Source organism: Gossypium hirsutum, chromosome A03 (assembly GCF_007990345.1).
Source record: "Gossypium hirsutum isolate 1008001.06 chromosome A03, Gossypium_hirsutum_v2.1, whole genome shotgun sequence".
NCBI classification, from domain to species: domain Eukaryota; kingdom Viridiplantae; phylum Streptophyta; class Magnoliopsida; order Malvales; family Malvaceae; genus Gossypium; species Gossypium hirsutum.
This window is the reverse complement of record NC_053426.1, coordinates 103,045,653-103,059,055: the sequence shown is the minus strand read 5'-3', so window position 1 is coordinate 103,059,055 and position 13,403 is coordinate 103,045,653. Positions and strand designations below refer to the sequence as shown.

The following is a 13,403-nucleotide window of genomic DNA, read 5'->3' as shown; positions in this document are numbered from 1 at the left end:
AAATTACATTTTCACGATCATAAAAATATATAATTTAATTTCGTCTAAAAAATTTTTTGATTTCACCTCTAATGTTATATTGATATTGATGTAAGGAGTTGATGAAATTTAAATTAAATCCAATTATTATGTAAAAGAATTGCACAAAATTAATTTGCACATGGTTTTGAGATTCAAACATTTAAAAATAATTAAAATGAATTTCTCACACAGCAAAAGGATTAGCTTGAGGTAAAGGTCTAGAAGATGTTAGGCGTTTCGTGTCCACCAATACAATTACATAGGTATGGTAATAGCAAAGTATGAGCAACAACAACACGTGAATTGAATTTGTATCATTAACTTCAATTACAAACCCAAAAGAGTAGCGTGTTAAATATTGTTACCACAACCCCAAATTTCGCAATCATTGAATTAGTAAAATACAAACAACTTTTTTTATTGTCTTGGACCAGTCCGAATATTCGGATGTGCCGCCCCCACCCACCCCCCTTCACTTCCGTCCATCGCCAACTTCCGTCACCCTATGAAGCACCTCGAGCTCGAGGTCCTGCAAAGCAGGGACCACCCGCCCAAACTAAATAGCTAAGTTTTTCTTTTGTACAATTTCACATCCAATCACTACTACATATACATTATCGATAGACAATTCTCGCGCGTACATCACAACTACCAAAAATTTAAGGCACACAAATTATTTATAGAGTACACAAATCTTTGCTATCATGAAACCTTGGAGTATGAAATATAAATGTTAAAAGCGAATGAGCTGTCACCACGTCAAATAATAAGTGGTGGAATAACCGTCTTTATCTGTCCACCACGAACTCTTCCCATTTATTTTTGTATTTCTCTGTGTTCAGTCATATCTCTCACTCACCGCCACAACAGCCGCCCGCCCAGTCCCACAAACAAACCACACTTTAAAAGAGGACCATATATTATTATTAGTATTTTTCAAATATAAAATAAAACAAAACTCTGATCAAATATGACTCATCAAAAAAGTAGAAAACACCAATGTTTGGCCTCTGCGTCGCTGACTCATCCGTCCCCATCTCAATCTGAGCAAAAGCCCCTCCCCCCCCCTTCCTTGTCTGATGTGGCCCCGATTTTTCTCCACCACGTAACCAATTGTTATCTGCCATTTCAGCGCTGCCAAATTAAATTGCCCTTTTCTTTCCGCCTTTAAAAACCCACCCTAACCACTTTCTCGAACCTCCTCTTCCCCAATTTCTCCTCCTATCTTTTCTTTGCTTTCCAAAGGTTTTGCTACTCTTTCTTTTAACTCTTCAACCTGGGCAGTGTTTGGTTCTAAACCATGGAAATTCCGGTTATCAACAGGATAAACGATTTCGAAGCTAGCATAAGCACTCTAAACAACCCATCTTTTCTTTCCCAAGTTTATGCCCTTTCTGGGATTGATAAAATCTACCAAGCTTATCATTTTTGGAAATGGGGAGCTTTGATTCTTGCCCTACTGGCCTCCTTATCTACCATAATCAATAGACTCAAGATTCTGGTTATCAGATTCCGACGAAACCATTCTTTACCATCTCGACCTCTTCTTTATGACACAGATTTTGATACTGACTCGGAGACTTCATCATGTTCATCATCGGACAACGAAGTAGAATATGAGGAGCCCTCGGCTTCTCAAAACTGGCGACAAGTTGATGAGGATTTTCGAGTGAGAGGATCGGGTCATTTTATTGACGATCAATGGCGGAACAGTGGCTCCACCCTGCGAAAGAGGAGAAGCAGCATCGGCGATCTGTTTTCGTGGGCTGAAGAGCTAACCAGCGGAAAAAGCGTGGTGAAGCTGTGGGACAACTTAGGATTAGGGTTCCGTTTGGACCTCGATGAAAGCGACAACGTTTTAAATGTTTACGACATCAACAAAGAAACAAAAATCAAGTCAATATTTGGGGAGAAGAGCGACTTTCAGGCGGTTTCAGCATCGTCGTCGTCGCCAGCAGTTGTAGTCTCCACCGGCGGTGATTCGTCAACTCGACGAGTCGCCGTCAGTGCATGGGACACGCGCCTTGATTGCCGGCAGCCGGTGATTCTAACAGAATGGAGCCCCGAAAAACCCATGGAGAAAATCTCAGCGGTCAATACTGACGGCGTCGAGAAAGTTTATATCAGGGGTGACGTGAAGGGAATGTTAACGGTGGGTGATATGAGGAAGGCGAGTTCGCCGTTAAGGAACCTAACGGATTCTGAGGTTGAAACTTGGTGGGATGCTGACGCCGTCATCGTCTCGGACGAGTCAATGTAACTGTTAGTCCCGTTTATTTTGAATAAGACTTGATTAAAATGTGTAGAAAAAAATTGGAAAGGGTGCGAGGGTACCTTTGTAAATATTCATTTATTAATATTATTATTATACTTGGTGTTTTAGTAATTTGATACGTCTGTTGATAATTTGATTGGATATCTTCCAGCTGCAACTGGATTTTCAACCCTCTACGTATTTGTCTTCAACATTACGGTCCAAATTTATTTATTTTCTTTTTTCGTTCACAATAAATTAATGAGGAAGGCAATGATTTCGGGTGTCGTCTAATTATTAAGAACCAACTAATTTTCTTGTCATTTATAATGAATTTCAGTTGTACCTAATTAATAATAAAGTTAAGCCAACAGTGGGTGATTGCCATCTTGCTTAGCCATTTTCAAAGCAGTCACTCAGGGTATTATACTATAAACTGAAGGCTCTTTCGCAAAACCAGCTGGTCTTCATCATTGTCTTAAATACTAGAAGGTTTGTACCTCCTCATCACCATGCATTTGGACAGCTTTTATCCATCACCAGGAATATTAGTACATTACTTCAACATCTCTCCCCTCTTTTACTCTGTGTTGGTAATATTATTTTAGAAAAAGTAAGTCAACCATATTATAATTATTACTCAATAATTATGTTGTATAGATATATCTTTTGTATAAAAAATTATCATATAAATGTATAAATGTATAAATATATAATGACCTTTTTGATTTTCTAATTTTATAAAATAAAAAAGTCATTTTGATAGTTTATTTAATTCGTCATCTCTTTTAGTTCTTTAGCTAATATTTTTTTTTAAAATTACTTTAAAATGGATAAAAAAGTTAGAGTTTAATGTATCATACATGTAAATTACATGTTAGCATTTAGTTAATTTTTAAATTTTAAAAATATAAATTTAAATATATAATTTTTTTATTTTTTTAATAATTTTAATGATGTTTAATTTTAAAAAATAATTTTTATATATTTTTTTAAATCTTTAAAATTTCAAAAACTAATTAAATGTTTACGTGTTATCCACATGTATGTCAGATTAACAAAGTTAAAAAAAAGTTAATTTTTCATTTATTTTGAGGTGATTTGACAAAAAAATACAAATTTAAGTATTAAAAAAGTAAAAAATAAAATGGAGAGCTAAAATAATTTTTTTTTAAAGTTTAAGAATAAGTAAGTTATTATAGAAAAAATGTTATTAAAAGATATATCTATGAAATGATATTTCATGAAAAAATACACTCATTAAATATATATATATATAAAAAAATTTAATTAATCATTTTTACGATCCTACTTAAAATGTTGAGTGCTTTATTTGGGCCATAAATGAAAATGTTTTATGCACGTCAAAGCCACCATATATTTCTAAATTTTTATTTTTCTTCTTTCAACTTTCTTACTTATTTTTCTAATAACTAAGGCTTTTAAGATCTCTTAATAGGAGACTTCAATATAGAATAGAAGAGAGGTGTAGATTATCACAAATAATAATCTATTAGATAAAAATATTAGAAATTTGTGGTCACAATTTAATTCGTTAATTAGCCGAGTTAATGTCTTAATCAAATTTCAATTGAAGAGGACCTTATATACATAAACCTATATTTTCATCGCCTTGGTTTGAAATTTAATCAACAAAGAATTTTAAAAGATACTTTCAAAGTAAAAAATATATATTAGATATCAAATTTAGAGTAAATATTGTGATTAAAAGTAATTGATTAATAACTTATATAGTACATACATATATGTATTCAACAACTTTTATTAGTCATATTGGACTTTGATTAAATTTAAAGTTGAGTCGAGTAGACTCTTAAACATGAGACAATTTTTCTAGTGTTGTTTTTTTCATCTACAAAACTCAAAATTAAAATCATATTTAAAGGAGACATTGAACTTCTTATTATTTAATCCAACAATATTGTTCTCATGAACGAGAATAAAACTTTCGATCTCATGATTAAGGAATGAAGTAAGCAACCACTACATCACATCTCATGGTATCTCATGTTTAATTAGTTGTTTGATTTGTTGGAAAAAAGTCTTACCACATCCACTTTTAAAAGGTATAAAAGCATTGCATGCGGTAATTATGGTTACATTTAGAATAGAATAGTGGTGTAGATTATCATGTATATAATCATCTATTAGAAAAAATAAGTCCTGAACGAGAAAGAATGGTTTTTGGGGATGGGTTTGGAAGAAAGAGAGGGAATAAGGCGTTTAAAGGGGGTGGGGAAATGTTTAGGAGAACGAGTTTGAGGCAATAGAGAGAAAGGGAGGAAGTATTTAAAGGTCATGAAAATGGCAGTTTTGGAGGAAAAAAAGGAGAGTTTGTGAAGGAGGAGATGGAGGCGTTGAACTTGTATGGTTGCATGCCTGTTTTTCCCTCTTCCAGTAAGCAAGTGTTTAAGGATTCTTGTTCTTTTCTTAGGATTAGAAGCTCTTCTTTCTTTCTTTCTTTTTTTTTTATTAGGATTAGGAGATTTTTTTTATGGGTTACTAACACAGAATATTTGATATATGGTATGTAACACCCCTAACTCCTCTCCGTCGTCGGATTAAGGTCACGGGCATTACTAAGAAATCAAAAAAAATAATCAATCATAATTAAACATGTAAGCTAGCCATTAACATTATAATATACATGAGCATGTCACAACAATCTAATACTTTCATACTACAATCTTATACAATCGAATAATATATCATGTTATGCAATGCTAAACTTGGTTTTCCACTGTCTACACTCTTATCACTATTTATCATTACTAAACTTGGTTTTCCACTGTGTACACTCTTATCACTATTTATCCCTTCTTGAATGCTAGAAGTTGGTTACACACAAGACTATTCCAATTATTAGCATCAGAGTATAGGTCCATACTCCAACTATTTATTTTCTTTATCTTCGATGATGATAATAGAATGCACTTAATTTAGGTTTGCTAATCCATTCTAATTCAGAACAAAAGTTACTCTCACAACCCTTATTTTGAGTCTACAGGACCCTAAAAATAGTGAAGTAGGCAGGGACTAATTTGGAATAGTTTTGGAAGTTCAGGGTCATTTTCAAAATTTCCTAAAAATAGGGGAAGCAAGGCAGTGTGGAATGCCCCAAATGGTGTGACTCTCGAGGTTGGGACACATGACCGTGTTCCAGCCCGTGTCCTTACCCATGTAACTCATTGACTTGAGATACACGACTATGTCTCAGCCTATGTAACTCACTAACTTAGGTCACACAGTCGTGTGTGACACAAGGCCGTATGCACCTAAAAGTACCTTAAAACTCAAGATTACCATTTCCTACTTACTTAGACACTAAACAACTCAATTACCAATCATTTAACATATTCAAAACATGATTAAACATGCTCAAAATATACCAAATCCATCACCTAATATGCCTAACCAATGTAACCTCATTGGTACCACATTTTATATGTTCAAACATTTAAACAATGCATCAACCATTCAAGACTTTCATCCATACAAAATTTGCTAATATTGAACTAATATCTAGCTACTTAGGATATCAAGCTTTAAAACTAAAAACACATACCAAAACCTAACTTCAACCACAACCATATATATATACATATAAACATCAATTCACTTGAAATCCAAATTATCATCACATTATCAACCAAAAGACCTCCTAGGTACATACCATTACAAAATATAACATCACCACATTTGAGTTCGAGATTCGTTGTTGGATACTGAGTCAACGATAAGTTGGAAAGTACCTAGCATGTGCACGGAAAACAAAATCGTACGTTGAGTAAAACTCATGGCATTTCTATAATCAAAATAATATAAACTTGATATAAGTAATTAAAATGCAAAGTGCAACAAGTAAAGCTATGTACATGTGTTTTAAATCAATAATATAATTTTGCTTATTCCTTATTCACATCTACTAAAATTTCCACATGTTCAAGCACATACTAATGGCATTTCATATAACATTTGCATATTACAACTCATGCAATGGCATGATTGATCTTTTTGATCAATACTTGAATTCATTTCAAGTTCCACTTCTCATTTCATCACTTCATATTCCATTTCTCATAATTCAATCCATATTCACAACAATATACCATTTCATATTTCATTTCACAACTCATTTTCATTTCTCAACCATGTCATTTCAATATAGAACACATAAATTTTTTCGTCTATTTTCTCTATTAACATGACCCGGACTCGGACAGATACATAGATCCAACCAACACAACAATTTGGCACCTAGTGCCTCATTGGATAAATCTGAAGTAATAATTGCGCCTAGCGCTATATAAATTGACATTCAGTGTCTCATTGGTTAAACCGAAGCAAATTGGCACCCAATGCCTCATCGACTCGAGGTCAAAGTAATCCTTGAACTCTTCCTATCTTATTACATGACATCTATATTCAACTTAGCCTGATACAGTTAATAGAGTTTCATTTCACTTTCAATACAACCAATGTCTCAATTTCACATACATACACATTATCACATATAAATTCATAATTTACCAAATTAATCTATTTCAATTGACTATGAATTCAATTCAATTTCAAAGTAAAAAGTACTCACCTCAAATGCTTACCATATGCAACAATTCATAATGCAATAATTTATAACTTAGTTCAGATTATAGAAACACAAATCGTAAATTCCGAGCTATTTGACATCGAATTTAGCCTTCCCCTTTTTACTCGAGGATTCCGGTACGGCATTAGCTACGGAATAAAACAATTAAAATACATTAATATTACACAATTCAATTTCACATTAATTTTCAATTTTCACACTATATTTTGCTTATTCTTCAATTTAATCCCTAAATCGAAACTAGTTTTTAACCTTCACATTTAACTTTATATTTTCATACTAATTTTACTCAACTAAATTTAGCTTCTTCTTTTCCAATTCGAAACCTTAATTTTGAATTTTTTTCAATTTAGTCCCTATTACTCAAAATCAACAATTTATTCCACAATTTAGTCCTTTTCAATTTCTATATTAAAAATCTCTCTATTTAATCTGATGTGGTCGTTGAGAGCACCAAATATATCCTATTTCCTACAAAATAATGAAAATAACAGTAAAGGGGAAGTAGGGTCGAATCCTCAGGGACCGGATTGTACGAATGCTCATTTCTTGAAATCCTGGACAATTTTTTGGCCAAGAAAATCTGCTTTCCTGAAAAATAAATAAAAAAAGCAGAATTAAGAATTTCGAAATAAAGTAAAAATAGAATTTAAAGTCAAATTGAAATTGTGAAATTAAATAAATTACGAAAATTAAAATGGAGAATATAAAAATAAACAGAGTTTAGGAAAAGAGATAGTTTCTTATGTGGCGAGATTCCAACCTCCGGTTGTCTCGGTCCGCCTTGGGTTCAATCCTTGGCTTTTAACTAGCCCTCCTCGAGCAGGATATGTAACACCCCTTACCCGTATTTGATGCCGGGACAAGGTACGAGGCATTACCGAACCTAAACATACACATACATGCAAAAATCAGGCCATAAAATTTCTTTTAATTCAAAATTTACAAACACATGCATGTCATCCCTTATCTACGAAGCCCAAAACATACATCGGGATTAATTTTAGACTAAACTGAGAGCTCTGAGAAGATTCGGGAAAACTTAGGAAATTTTCCCAAGAAACAGGGTCACACGCCTGTGTAGGCATAAGGACACGCCTATATCCTCAGGACGTGTAACTTTCTGTTTATGATGTCAGCATGCAAATTGAATCACACGGTCGGGCCACATGCCCATGTCTTCAAGCCGTGTCCCTTAGACGGTTGAGACACACGATCGTGTCTCAACCCATGTGGCTAACACTTAGGCTATTTTCCAAGCCATATTTCTTACCCATTTAATCATTTATCTTCACCAACATTTTAATACATTTATGAATCAATTTAAGGTATTCAACCAAGCCTTATAATTATCATCGTTTGTTCATTTCGTAGCCATATCAATCATGATAAAATCATAATAATTTGAATATCAAACTTACTAAATACAACCCATACCAATGGCTAGTTACAGTTATATCATTCATAAGCCAACATTGACTAATCAATTAATATATCAGCCATATCTCTGTAATTTAAATATATTTTCATAACAACTTATCTTGATTTCATACTATTTAATATTTGAGCTTAAATAACCAAAGTATTTGAAATATCATCTTTATTCAAATAGTACACATGAGATACATAATTCCATAATTATAAATGAACACATTTATCAAACATATTCCATATTAATAAATCAATTTCTCATGTCTCCATATATCAATAACCGTTATCTTTATGAATTTTGAGTTCAATTTCATAAATTATTTGTCTCGTGTTCAGTTTATTCCATGTCGAAACTTTATTCATTAAATCATTTGAAATATCAATACATATAGACAGTGCACTCAAGATGAACAATTATATAATCACAAATGAATTCATTCATCAACCAAGTTCCGTACTCATGTCATATCAACTCGTACTTCTTTATATCATATAGTTCCATGTAATACTTACCAAACTTTGTCAAATTAGTGAACGTCTTACGGAATTGAGTACTTCGTTTTCTCGTTGCCATAGTTCAACTATGGTCTTACACATCTTCACATAATGATGCCATAGCCCAACTATGGTCTTACACATATTCACATATGGATGCCATAGCCCAGTTATGGTTTTACACGTAATCACATATCACATATCGATGTCATAGCCTAGCTATGGTCTGACACGGATCACATATCACATATCGATGCCATAGCCTAGCTATGGTCTGACACGGATCACATATCACATATCGATGCCATAGCCCAGCTATGGTCTTACACGGATCACATATCACATATTGATGCCATAGCACAGCTATGGTCTTATACAGTAGCACATAATCACATCTCTCCGATGCCATAGCCCAGCTATGGTCTTATACAGAAATTACATATCACATGTTGCCATGGTCCAACCATAGTCTTTTCCGTCAATTCGTTTTAGCTACTGAACGAAAGTACTCAACCCTGCGCTCCATTCAATTTGAACATTTAATTCAATTTTCATACTTTTTCAATATTTACAATTCAATAATGAACATATGAAATAAAACATTATATCATTACCAATTCAACGTTTATTGTTTATAATCGGGCATGAAATCAATTTATACACAAGTCATTCATATATTTTTCCTCCTCCTCCTCTCCATCCACATCCTTGGTATAAATAACACACTTGTTAGTAACCTTATCCATAATTTTCACTAATTACTTATGTGAATATTCAAGCTATCCACCCGTGTCATAGTCACTAAATTATTTATATCTGGAGCTACGAAACTCCAAATTAAGATCCGTTAATTTTCACTGAAACTAGACTCACATATATTCTTACCATAAAATTTTCAGAATTTTTGATTTAGTCAATAAGTACAGTTTATTCTTTAAAGTCACCAATGTTCTACTATCTGACAGTTTTGACCCTTCTTCACTAAAAATTAATTATCTCTTCATACAGGATTCGAATAATGTTTCCGTTTGTTTTTCTTGAATATAGACTCATTCAGGATTCTAGACATATAAATTTAAGCCTCTAATTATTTTTCTTAAATTCTTTTATGATTTTTCAAAGTCATAATAGGGGAACTCTAATTCATTCTGACCTTGTCTCACAAAATTCATTATATCTCATGATTTACAAATCCATTGCTTACACCGTTTCTTCTATGAGAAACTAGACTCAATAAGATTTAATTTCATATTTTTTAATCTTCTAATTTGATTTCTAAAATTTATAGTGATTTTTCAAATTTAGTCTACAACTGCTATCCAAAATTATTTTAGTGCAAGCTGTTTATTACCATTTTTCCCCTAAGCTTTTAATAAATAACAATTTTGTCCCTACTCAATTAGCCTCTCAATTGAGCTGATTTTTCTTAATTAGCACTTTATTCTATCACTTTAAACTACTTTACAACCTTTGGAAATCATAATTTCAGCATTAGACTTTAATTCCAAACATTTTCACAATTAGGTCCTAAAATCAATTTCCAGCAATTTTACTTGATAAAATTATCATATATCAAAATTAAAGCTTCAATTCTATGTTTATTCATCATATGCTTCCAGCAGTCATCCATAAAAACTTTAAAAATTAGCCATGAAATAAAAAACTAATGAATAGTAAGTTGGACCCAATTGTAAAAGTCCAAAAACATAGAAATTTCAAGGAGAAAGCAAGAATTAAACTTACATGAAGCTAGAGTATGAAAACTAGCTTGAACCCTCTTCCATGGCTATTTTTCAGATGATGAAAATGAAGAGAATTGAAGAGAATTCTAGATATTCCCATTTGGTCCCATTTTTAGTTAGTTAATTTTGGTAAATTTCCAATTTTGCCCTTACTTCACCGATTTCCTCATTTTTCTCAGCTATTGCTGCCCAAAATATCTCCTATGGGCTTATTTGCACTTTAGGTCCTTCCTCATTTGAAAATTAATTTATTTAATCATTTTAGCAACTTTTACACATTTTTCAATTTAGTCCTTTTTATTTAATTAACCACCCTAACATTAAAATTTTCTGACGAAATTGTAATACTACCTTATTGATACTCCGTAAATATTTATAAAAATATTTACGGCTCAATTTATAAAATCGAGATCTCGATACCTTTTTTCATCAATTTCTTGACTTAATAAATCTTTATAAAACACAAATTACTAATTTAAAAATCTCTCAAAAATCACATTTGGCTCATAATTATTAAATAAATAAATTTACGAGCTTATTTTTTGAATTTAGTGGTTCGAACCACTATTCTCGACATCATTGAAATTCGGCTATTACAGGATAAGCCAGTTATAGTGGAAGAGGACGCCTACGAGAACCAGCTCCAAGAATTTAGACTTAAGGTTTGGTAGAACCCGACTCTAGTCAATAATCGCTTCTGTGGGACTATCTTCTGCTAGATCATCACTTCCCAACGACGAATACCACGCCGTTTTGTCTTTTGAATTCGCCAACCTCTGGCGCAAAAAGCCAACAAACCGACTGTGCAACCTTCCCAAAACATACAAAGCGGTCGTTCCTTGCACAAGTTGAAAAGATCACCTATTAAGGGACATGGACGGAAGCGTCAGTCCCGTAATGCAGAGAAGCGATGAATACCTTGTTAAGAAGGCTTAAGCGCGAATTTTAAGCCTCATGAACCTTTTTGGGGAATTTCAACAACCTTTGGCTAGATTGATTTAGTAGCTCATGATTCTTGGGGAAGAAATAAATATAATAGAAATGAGATTTTTATTGAAGAAAATATGGAGAGAATAAAAGACAAAGTTTTTGGGAGAGAGAGTGTTTCCAAAAAAAAGAGATGTTGAATATGTGTCACTCCATCCCCTATTTATAGTACTAGAAAACCTATTCCTAATTAAATACTAAAAGATAAATATAAATAAATAAAGATAAATCCTAAAATTAAATCTAAATAAAAATCCTTAATAATTATCCTAATATAATTGAAATTAAAATAGAGTCTTGTGCTATAAAACCTCTTCTTTTGCATTTTAGCCCTTATGTCGTCCATGCTTGCATTTTCGGCACCACTTCTCTCCTACTTCGCATGTTGGCCCACTTTATCTTCAAATTCACGCTTTTTGCCTTTAAATTTACTTCTGCCTTCAATTAAGTCCCTAAAAGATAAAAGTTCATAAAATAACCCAAATTAGTAGGATCATACTCAAAATAAATATGTAATTAGCACATAAAATATGTCGTTCTAGAGTATTATCAAATTCCCCCTACTTAGCCCATGCTTGCCCTCAAGTATGGTTTGTGTCCACTGTGAAAATCAAATCCTGCCATGAAAGAAATACTACTCCAAAATTTTATAAAAATTAGTCAAAATGCATATAAAAAATAAAGAGAACCCTTAGCTTGCTTTAAGTAAAATTGAAAAAGTATTCCAATTAACACACACAAAAATTAAGATCGACTTGGATTATTTCATGAAAATTAGGTAATTTACCAAACCTATCAAGACACCTTAATCGTTTCTACCTTTAATCCCCACACTTTATTAATATGTCTTTTTTTTCTTTTTTCATTTTCTTCTTTTTTTAATTAATTTTTAATGAATTTTTTTTACTTAGGAATATATTGAACCTTTTGACGTGAAGAGAGATGACAGCCAAGCACCCTACCCCGGTTACTCAGCCCAACATACTCCTAATTTTTATTTTTCTTAAGAACATATTGAACTTTTCGACACGAAGAAAGATGACAGCCAAACTCCTCACCCCGATTACTCAGCCTAACATATTCTTAAAAATTAATTCCGGTTAGCGGACTTTTACCTAACACGTCACACAACCTTTTGACGCGAAATAGGATGACAACCCAAGCACCCTACCTCAATTACTCAGCTAGTCAAGTCTTAAGCTGCACTCATAACCACGGAAACATTATTATTATTAAATGAAATTTTAATTTTGGAAGACTTAGGATCAACAATCAAGTGTCAAAAATAAGTTTCAGCAACCACCTTAATAGTCATGAACATATTTTAAGCATGCAATTTCATTTAGACTTAATTAAATTTACTAAAAGCAAATTAAGGTTAACTCTATTAATCATAATTATTCATCCTAAAAGAAATAAAACAATGGAGATGCAATCAAACAAGCAAAACATAACTAACTCCGTAGACAAAAATCATGCATGTGGGTAAAACAATGGGCAAGTCGTGGTCAAATTCTTGGTTATGAAAAGAGGCAGAATATTCTTAAAAAAAATTATATGGACAACAATGACCAAAACAGTAGCAACAATAAAAAAATCAGCATCTAAAACGACAGAAGTAATGAGGAATGCCTCCCCCTATTTAAAACACATAGTCCTTGATGTGGAATAAATTAATAAATAGGTAAAAGAAAAGTTTAGAAGAACTCCCCGTGTAATTACCGTCAGAGAGGACAGCGCAAGCGGAGAGGAGGGCGATGGCGCGGTGGTTTCATGCGGAAGGGAGGAAGAAGGCAAAGCGGCGAGGGGTGGTGATGGGGTAGGTGACGCATGCCGCGGCGGC

General features: G+C 32.9%; 1 protein-coding gene across 1 annotated transcript; it reads left to right on the top strand.

The window, feature by feature from the left end:
- Positions 1-614: 614 nt before the first annotated feature.
- On the top strand, positions 615-2,407 carry LOC107886648 (uncharacterized). The gene has a single exon (XM_016810684.2). It carries the CDS (start codon positions 1,322-1,324, stop codon positions 2,279-2,281), a length of 960 nt encoding a protein of 319 aa, XP_016666173.1. The 5' UTR covers positions 615-1,321; the 3' UTR covers positions 2,282-2,407.
- Positions 2,408-13,403: the final 10,996 nt, after the last annotated feature.

What these genes read in the sequence shown, in the direction of transcription:
- LOC107886648 (XM_016810684.2), top strand. Translation starts at nt 1,322, where the DNA reads ATGGAAATTCCGGTTATCAACAGGATAAACGATTTCGAAGCTAGCATA.